This window comes from Tenrec ecaudatus, chromosome 5 (assembly GCF_050624435.1).
Source record: "Tenrec ecaudatus isolate mTenEca1 chromosome 5, mTenEca1.hap1, whole genome shotgun sequence".
Lineage (NCBI taxonomy): Eukaryota > Metazoa > Chordata > Mammalia > Afrosoricida > Tenrecidae > Tenrec > Tenrec ecaudatus.
In genome coordinates this window covers 158,816,736-158,826,993 of record NC_134534.1, presented here as the reverse complement: position 1 = coordinate 158,826,993, position 10,258 = coordinate 158,816,736, and the positions used below count along the sequence as shown (strand labels likewise).

Sequence of the window (10,258 nt, the reverse complement as noted above, 5' to 3'; positions counted from 1 at the left end):
CACTTCTGCTATCTTATTGAGAAGTATATATACATGGTCACAAGTAGATGAAATGTGCAGAGAAATGTGTTCCTGATTCATGATCATGTAGTCAGCTTAAAGGGTCAAAGATCTGCACGGTACTTTTTAATATGTTTAAACTATTGAATTTTTATGGCCTGTGAATTGTCAATAAATATATTTTTAAAGATGAGATGGTTATCTCTATAGAAAAGGAGGACTAATGAGGACAACTGGCCATTTCTCCCTCACATGTTCAAATAAGTGATCATCTTAAATCAAAGCAAAATGAATTTACTGATAGTGATATACAGTTGTGATATTAAATCCAACTTCATTTTTCATTGCCTAGATACACCTCCTGTGAGAAAACTTCACCGTGGCTGAGCCAGATTCTCAGTGGTTGAGCAGGTTAGACGGAGGGAGTGCCAAGGTGACCCCTCCTCGAGGGTACTGCATTATTGATGTAAGTGGAAGCTGTGAATTAGTTTGCTTTATACTGGCTCCCCATCTAACTTCTGGTTCTTTGGACCTGGGCCTGCTGATCCTGGCAGTCATCAGCAACCTTTTGTCGTCTGTCAACCTGGGATTCATTTACCTCTGCAGCCAGAAGCCTGTCTCTGTGTTCATCAGCTCCTGTAGCAACATGAATCAGAAGCCTCTGGCCTGACATCTGCCCCACAGACTCGAAACCCTCCTGCTTCTAGAACTGTGAGCCGTGACCCTGATAGGAACCTCTCTGCAATACACCGATGTTTCACTGGTGTTGTTTTTTTTAGAGAACCCAACCTAAGAGACCGCAGTCAAACCTTAAGTACATTAACTCCCATATATACTCGTGTAAAAGCCGAGTGTTTCAGCACATTTTTAATGCAGTTTTTTTGTAGTAAAATTAGATGCCTCAGCTGATATTCTGCTTGGCTTATACGGCAATATATTTTTGTGCCCCTTTGTAGAGAAATACAACAGTAAGTTAAAAAGTATTGCTATTTGAGTTCCAGTTCTTATATGCATGGGTTTATTAGAGAAAATGTGTTTAAATATGTCTGTAGAATGGATTAACTGTAGATACATTCTCTTGGTAAAATATTTGTGTTAGTTTTGGTGGAATGAAGTTTTTTTAAAAAGGTCCGACCAAAACAATGGCTTCCAAGGAGATTTGTTGGGTCAATTACTTTCAAGGAAGAGTCAGTGCAGAGGGTGATGGTAATTTTTTTCATTCCCAATCGGTGGTCCGGATAGAGTTCCATTAAGGAGACAGAACAATCATAGGGCTTATCAGGAAGAAGTTTTAAGAAATCGGAAAGCTGAACTGATGAGACAGCCATGTCAGTTACAGTGAGAAATCCTTTTGCATCTCAATGCACCTGCTCATTCTCCTAAGTAACAAGGGTTATATCCTATGAGAATTTTGTTGCTACACCTTATTTTAGTCACCCTGATATTTTAGTTAAATTCTTAAACTTAGTAATTCTTTTAAAATTTTTTGTTAAAATTCTTTTTGTTCCCCAAAGTCAGAGAACATTTCAAAGAAACACAATCTCAGTCCTTCAAGGATGCCAAAACCATTGTTGGGACATGATGCTAGAAAAAGAGAGCCTGGAATTCTTCGATGAAGGGTTAGAGAGAGAGAAACAGCACCTGTGAAGAAACAATAGCTTCACATTTCAATATTTTATTTAGTAAAGGTGTCTGTGAGTTGTTATCAATAGGTTTGGATGTATCCTCATATCCAACTTAAACCAAATCTACCGCTATCTGTACACAGGGAGCAGAGAGCCTCCTCCTCCTCCTGCAGAGCAGCCACTGGATTTCAGTTACCTGCCAACCCGTAACCTACTGCTTGACCCCGGCGCTGCTTTTTACAGGAAGAATTGGATTTGTACATCTTCTGATAACGATCTGAAGCTAGAATAAGCTAAAAGAAGCATGAATGATAAACAGCACTGACTTTCCAACTGCTATGACGCTGACTACCAGGCCCCTAAACTACACCGTCTGACAGGTAAACAGAGGGCGGGTGCAATACAGCCAGGGACATGAAGAGAAAGGAAAGTCAGGCACACTGTCCTCGGACACGTTTCCCTCTAACTGTGATGGGTTTTAGAGAGGAAATACAACAGAGCAGAGAAACACTTCACGATAAATTACTTAAATTTCTTTGCTACTCACATTCAGAGGCAGAGGACCCAAGTTTGAATGTACTGAAACATCATTTAAACAAAGGAGACTCCCATGCTGTTCCATACGGCAAGAACTGACAGCCATGGGGGCGCTCTCTCTCGTGCACACCAGCATCAGTTACCCTAGCTTTGTGATCGCCTTCGGTCTCTTTTTTCATAGATAGCTTCACAGAGATGGCATTTATCTAAGAAGTCAATCGTGGTCTTTAAAGTGGAAAGCACTTATTAATTTATTATAAAATACAAACTTGCTTTATTACTTACAGTTTCAAACAACATATGCGGGGGGTTCAAAAAGATCAGAGAAGTTCATTATTTCAAATTCCATTTTTTCTCAAACCTTTGGAAGATATACATGTATAGATAGATGGCTTGGTAGGAAAATCTGTCCTTTTCCCTATTTCTGCATCACTGAAACTCACCTGGGATCTTATACATTAAATATACCACTTATAGGGGTACCAGGCAATTTTTAAGAACTTTTGAATTTTCTACTTGAACCTCCCTCCCCAAGCCCTGCCAAAAGTTCCCACCCACCCCCTCCCCTGTGATACATGTTATTAAATACACTGGGAAAATAAAAGGGATGTCAAATATTTTCTTTAAGTCCTTGTCCTCTAGTTCCACATGTCCAGAGATGTTAGCTTGGTCATGAATTCAAAAGTTCGCCCAATGTTTTTGTAGATGATTCATACAGAAATCTAAAACATAAAGGAGAAAAAAATCAGTGTACAAGGGCATAAAAGTGAATTAACCATTCATATGTACTTTCTACAAAATACAATCTAAAAATGGTTTCCAACCAGATGCACTTAAAAAGAAAATTGAAATAACTTGCAGTATTTTCAGTAATTATTCCTCACATAATAGATGATAAAACAAAGTTTGAAATAGTTGATACAAGATCACATGTAGGATAAAACATGACATTGTTACTGAGGAAACTTTCGGTAACTGGTTGCCATTATCATTGGCCCCGTGGTAATCACAATTAGAATATGAGATATCTCCCATTTATTTAGTTCTTCTTTAATTTCATTTAGCAATGTTTTATAATTTTAAGTGTACAGTCTTTCAAAAAAAACCAAACTCACTGCCAGCAAGTGTATTTCAACTACTTCTGACCCCTTAAGGGCAGAGAAGAACTGCCCTGTGGATTTCCAAGACAGTAACTTCTTCGGGAATAAAAAGCCTCTTCTTTCTCCAGTGGAGCAGCTGGTGGTTTCAAATTGCTGACCGTGTGGGCAATAACTCAAGGCACAATCACTACACTACTAGCCTTACACCCGCTTAAATGTATTTTATCCTTTTTTGCTGTAATTATATGTAGTTTTTTTTTAGCTTTCTCTTCAGATGGCTCATTCTATCAGAATGTAGAAATACAAGTAACTTTTGAGTCTTGATTTTATATCGTGCAGCTTTATTGAATTCATGCGTTAACTTTTTAGTATTGTAATGTCCTTAAGAGTTTTTAGATACAAGATCATGTCATCTGAAATAGAATTTAAGTTATTCTTTTCCAATTTGCTTTTAATTTATTTTGCATGTACAATAAATCCTAGGGCTGTGCAGAACAGGTCTGGTAGAAGTAAGTGGGCATCCATACCTTGTGCATGCTCTTAGGGCTATCATGTGCTTAAATAAACCATACAAATAATTCAGCATCAAAATATTTTAAAGTTGCTCATAGCAGAATAAAAAGAAAATGTATTTGGTAATAAAAAGAGGCCCATCTCTCTAAGTATTCCTTTGCATTAAGGTCTAATAACAGTCAGTGTTTGACACTGGTGGTTGTATTGCATTACTGTTAAAGTTGCTTAAACCAAAACCCCAAACCAGACACACTGCCTTCACTTTACACTGCCAACCAACGTGTGTATAATTTCATCCCAATTCCTTGACTCAGTGAGAAAAAGTCATGTCACCCGTCTTAAGCCATTTCAGTACCTATGGTTCTCTAATTCCAAATTTCAAATTTATTGCTATCTTCATGGTATTTATGAAAGTAATAAATACACACATTTGACATTTAAGGGCACTCATGCACTGGCAAATTCTTATTACTCAGGAGAGAATATGCTCAATTTACAGCATGTTGTACTGGGTAAAGAGATTAAAGTGCAATAAGAAGCTTTTTTTTTTTCAGCACCCAACAGTCCACTTAACAAAATGCTAACTCTGCTGGAAGAAAAGTAGACTCACAGTTAAGAAAAGTTTCTCTTCTACATTAATGTTCCAATTGTTTGTACCACGAGAGTCCCAGAGCCTGAAAGTTGTTTAATACTTTAAATTCTCAAGTCCAACATTAAATCAATAACATTTTAAAATATAGTCTTAGGTCTGAACTATTTATCTTTCACTACACTGATTTTTTTTTTTAAACACTGGTTTTTCTATAATGTGTTTCTTGGATATTTAAACAAGAAGCTAATGTTTCAGAGTCCTACCTACTTAATTGTTCAACTCATTATGCGATGTATTGAGTATAATATGAGCCGTAAGAGCCCCCAATAAAATTATTTTTTAAATAATAAAAATTTTAGGGCAAGATATGACAAAATAATCATTTATAAATTATCAAGGGTTCATGAGGGAGGGGACAAAAATGAGGAGCTGATGCCAGGGGCTTAATGAAGAGCAAATGTTTTGAGAATGATGAGGGCAATGAATGTTCAAATGTTCTTTACACAATTGATGTATGTATGGACTGTGATAAGAGTTGTATGACTCCCTAATAAAACAATTAAAAATAATTTAAAAATTTAAAAGACTAATGAGTATAATGTTGTTTACTTTTACCAAAAAAAAAAAAAGAGCTCATATGTGCCATGTTTAAATTCCTGTTTTTTAAAAATATCATTTTATTGGGGGCTCTTATAAAACATCACATACATCAACTGTATCAAACATATTTGTTACATGTGTTGCCATCATCATTTCCAAAATAATTTCTTTCTACTTGAGCCCTTGAGAGAAGCTCTTCTTTTTTCCTATAGAGTAATTTTTGGAATCCTCAAGCTGTTTGTTTCTCTCAGTATGAACTAATACACGTATTTACCTGGGATGTACAAGTATAAACAAAAGAGCAACTCTCTTTCTTATAGCTTCAGAAAAGCACACCTAGTTTTACAGCCAAAGAGAAAAACTGTCTTTTGTGTGCAAATGTTATTTCCAACAAAGAAATTTATAAAATGTAGACTTGTGAAGCTTCTGATTATGCCCTGTAAAATAACTTATGATTTACATAGTTGGTAATTCTGATTTCATTTGATTAATAAGTTGCTGCAAATCTTTAAACTGCCTTATATTTCTAAAATGTATAAACACTTTCTAGTTTTCTTGAAAGCCACTGTTGCTTCCCTCTTCTTCCACATGCTTTCAAGTGAAAAGTCTGTTTGGACATTTTCTTGTTCAAACGCATGGTTTTAACATATTCCCTTCACTCACAACTTGGTATATGCAGACGTTAAATCCTACCCATCTGAACCCTAGCCCAGCTCCACTGATTCATCCAGACAAGGGATTGAGCCTCATCCCTAGAAGGCGTTAAAGGACACTGGTTCCTGGCTCAGGCTTCTGCAGAGTGTATTTTCGCTCTACTGGTCGGTCTGAGGGCTCTCAATACTAGGTTCATGCAGACCAGGGCTTTCTTAGCTTTTGGCTGCCCTCCCCCTCCAGCATTTTACACGGGCAGCATAGGTGCTGCTCCCCCACATCCTGGCCTCACTTTAGTCCTAGGTGTGTACATGTACACCAGGGGCAGTAGAGAGCCAACTGTTTACAGGTCAGCTGCCAGGCCCACTTCATACAGAGAAATGCACTGGATTCCCGCTGAGGGTTCTAGCACGGTGAGGCTGCCAGAAGCTTCCTCCCGAATCTAGACAGTCACAAAGCACAGCACATCTCCCCATGGACATATCAAAGGGCAGGCTTGCAGCAAGTCTCATCAGCAAGGCACGGATTGTCTCCTCCATTCAGACAGAAAGGACCAGCTCTGGTGAGGTGTGAAGTGTGAACACATCTTCCTTGGGTGCTCTGTCTTTTACTAGCAATGAGGCTGCATCCTTTAACTCTCAAAATAGCCAATTTTTCATTACTCAACACTCAATTAGCAATTCTTTGCAAGAGTTACAAATTAGGTTCCTTAGAGAAAGATTCCATTTTCTATTGAGTCAGAATCAGCTCAATAGTAATGGGTTTTCTGTGATCAATGGATGGCTGCAGACAAGTTCTCTCAGTATTTCAAGAGAAATTAAAAAAAGATCACATGAAAATGCATATGAGAAAGGGAATTTTCCCACGAATTTTCTAAAGCCCCTTGTATACTTATCTGGTGAGCCCCATAAAGAGTGACAGTCTCAGAAACTCACAGGGATGGCTCTACCCTGTCCTCTGGGGTCACAACACGTAGGAATTGATAAGGAAGACGCACATAGAGTCGGGCGCAATGTCTCTGTGCTACTGTGGGTGTGCTAAACTGAATGTAACAGATATACCGTTAAGAGCCGAACGTTTCTAATAAGAAGCAGACTGCCTGGCTTTACTACTGATATCACTCATACGTTAGTAGCAATTTTTAAATGGTATTGCAGGTGTTTACTTGGTGATACATATTCAAATGAAAATATCACATACAAATTTAAAAACTACTTTTCTAGACTCCCAAACAGCTGGAAGGAGCTCTGGAGGTGGTGTGGGTCTAGCGACAGGCTGCTTACCCACAGGCCAGCAGTGTGAAACCACCAGCCACTGTGCAGAAGGACCGGTCTTTCTGCTCTCACGGGGATTTTTCAGCCTAAGAAACCCAGATACATTTCTACTCTGTCCTGTAGTTGCTTTGAATCAAAATCACAGTAAATTTGGTTTAACAACTGGCTAAAGGCTAAATAATTTTTTAATGTTTTAAAAATCATAAATACTTAAACCTGAACATGTCCCAATAAAGCTAACAAGGTCACATTTAAATAACAAAAAGCTATTTAATTCAGAGTCATAGGTGATAAAATGAAAACAGCAATTCTTCAGCATACCTCACTCCTCACACTTATTTGTTAACTTCGGTTCTTAGTAAAGAAACCGTTAAATGCATCTGTCCCAATAATACAAGTCAATAATCTATCAAGAGCTACAATTTTGGAATTTATTCACAGATTATCAATTCAGAATGTTAAATTTTCATCAAAGTAGTGATAGAAATTGATTCATTTTCTGGGCATATGCAAGACAATCAGTATTGGTTTACGTTGTTCAGGCTTCTGTACCCTCTAACCTTATATAGTGCATAAAAAAGCAAGAAATTGTTTTTGTGTGAACTGAGCATCCCAATATAATTTATAATAAGAGTCTACAGGAAATTGGATCGCATGACAAAGCCAGTACATAGCAGCAAAAACACCAGAATGGATAAGAAGTTCAAAGATGTTCCTGGACACCCGTATCTGTGGCAACAATTGGCCAATAAAGAAATAGGCATTTCTTTCTGAAGCTCTGGAGAGAGCCTTTCCTATTCCTGATGTGGATGTTTGTGGACTGGGTGTTGATATCTTAAGAAATGCCCACAGTTACCAAAACCTAATTACCAAAATTAATCTGTCTAGTTTTCCTACTGTTTCATCATTAACCATGGAATATGAGTGTGTATCCCCTTACTTCTTTAGATAATTTTTCAAACTATCATTTTGTTTTAGAGACAGAATTAGTAAGTAAATTAAACATATGCCTCAAAGAAATTTTTCAACCAGAAACAAAAAACTCAATCTATAATATATCCAAACAATGTCTTTGACTCACTCACTGTCTCACTTACTCTCTCACTCTCTCATTCACACACTCACTCACTCACTCACTCTCTCACGCTCTCACTCACACACAAAAAAACAAAGTCTTTGTGGATAAATGCATTGGAATTTATCTAGTTCTTTACCTTTCAAAGCTATCCTCTTGCAAAGTTATTTCCATGAATGTCTTTAGTTTTTTCTGAACAACTGCTCCAACCTCCTTTATTTTTGAAGTCTTATATTTACCTATTGGAAAATTATATTGAGAGAAAAAAATTCCACTTTATAAAACATACATTCCTATACATTTGTGTATTTCTATAGAATTGAGCTTACCTATCCTTCCCCGTTTTGGTTAACATACCTATTGATCTGTGGACTACTAATCATTTCCTTCCACAGGAAGGTTGTAAAAGTCAAATGAACATTTATCAGAAATCAACTCAATTTCAGTCAGTCAACTGTTTAGGAAATACTAAGTGCTAGGAACTCCTCTGCACCCCAACCACCATGCTCACAGCTTTACTTAGTGAACTTTCCCTCATTCTTTAGCTCTCAATTGAGTGGTTATACCCTTAGCAAAAGTCTGTCCTGAAGGCCTGTCTATATCATGATCTAGTTCCTTAATATTATTAGAAAGAAGTTATTTCAGTAGAAGCAATATCTATGTTACTGTAGAAAGAAATCAATTACATCACTAAAACAGAATAAAATATTTACAAACTTTTTAAAAAAGCATTAAGCCTATATATTGTTACTGTTTCTTATACCGAGGCAAGCATTTATAGGTATCTCCAATTATTTTCCCCGTACCATTTCAACTAGCTAGGCGATTCTGAATAGGCAAAGTTGAGGCTAAAGAAAAACAGCAGTTAGGCTATGTATTACCACCCAAACCTAAGTATACCAAAATTAGCAGATATAAAATCAAATTAGAAAATATATTAAGACTTCCATAAAGATTGCTATCCAGATTTTCTACAACAAAGAATTAAGGAATCAAATGATACAAATATGGATGATAACCCTATAACACTAGAGCTCCCACTGAAAATATAAAAAATTAGACCAGATACTGATTACAGTAATAAAACTGAAAAAAAAACAAGAATGGAAGCAACAATATGGAACAGTGAACTGTCAACTGACTTGGGACAGCATGATCATTCTGAATTATTTCCAGTGTTTGAGATAGGCAGAAAACTTGCTCTACTCACCCAATATTGCACCAGCACCTACATTGGAAGCTGGTGACCAGAGAGGTATCATCTCCTTACTTTCTACATACTCTTAGAAACCAAAAGTATGGCTACTCCAAGCCCCAGCCTACAGTGGCTGGTGACACACCCTCATGCCACTCTTACCCCACTTGAGCATAAAGTGTAACCCTTCAGATGGGACACTCAATGTATTCGGGGACATGCTCGCTGTCTCTGCAGCCAGCAGAGTATGCCATCCTGAACTGAAAGCCCCTGACCCCACTGCCTCCTTGTGGAAAAGAACCATTGTCCTCAACAGGATGGCCCACACCTGTCAAAGTCACCCTTTAGCACCCCAGTTTTCTCTTCTTTCCTTCACGTGTTTCTATTTTGGTTTATCTTTTATTTTCTCTCCTTTCTTTCTTTTGCTTCCCCCTACCCTTGCTGTCATGTTTTTCTTTTTGGTGTCTTTCATTTAGATTTGTTTTTCATTTTATTCTTTTTTGGATTTTGTTTTTCTCTTCTTTTCCTCACAACAAAAAAATCCTACCCAAAAGGAGACAGCAATCACATTCATAATATTGAGTTACACCTACCCCTCTTGTCACCTTGCCAAACGGACAAGTGTCAACACATATCCTGCACCATTTTGTCAAGGACAAACAGAGGCCACCATCAGCCCAATCTACGCTCGACTGCTCTACAGGAACAGTGACCACATTCCTATGTGACTATCAGTCTCCAAGACCCTGAGACATGAAATCTGGATGGTCTCTGGCTACCAATACTGGCTACTCTGTAAGGGGTCACAGTAAAATACCCTGGATAGTGTGGGAGAAAAGTGTGGACTAAAACTGTAGAGCCATGGGGTGCGTTCAAAGTGCCAACCTTCCAGTCAGCAGCTGTGGACTTGACCACTGCATTACCAGAGCTCCTTGTGCGAGGTATACCCAAGAACAGTCCAGATGATGAGAGAAAATGCTACCAACCTTTATTAATCACCAGAATAATATGCACAACAGCTGTAAGACACACAATGTTATCAATATCATCAGAAGTAACACATGTCTTCAGTTCATCTAAGAATGACCTGCAAAAA

At 37.7% G+C, this 10,258-nt stretch overlaps 1 protein-coding gene across 7 annotated transcripts in view; it reads right to left on the bottom strand.

Annotated features, from left to right (window-relative positions):
• Nucleotides 1–2,408: 2,408 nt before the first annotated feature.
• Nucleotides 2,409–10,258, bottom strand: part of NCAPG2 (non-SMC condensin II complex subunit G2) — a 71,753-nt gene continuing 63,903 nt past the window's right edge. For all 7 annotated transcript variants that reach the window (XM_075550168.1, XM_075550166.1, XM_075550167.1 and 4 more), the window contains exons 26-28: nucleotides 10,149–10,249; nucleotides 8,107–8,206; nucleotides 2,409–2,884 (exon numbers count right to left, since the gene is read on the bottom strand). In XM_075550168.1, the coding sequence (XP_075406283.1) occupies nucleotides 2,833–2,884; nucleotides 8,107–8,206; nucleotides 10,149–10,249 (253 nt within the window). In that variant the 3' untranslated portion in view covers nucleotides 2,409–2,832. The remainder of the gene's footprint in view (nucleotides 2,885–8,106; nucleotides 8,207–10,148; nucleotides 10,250–10,258) is intronic.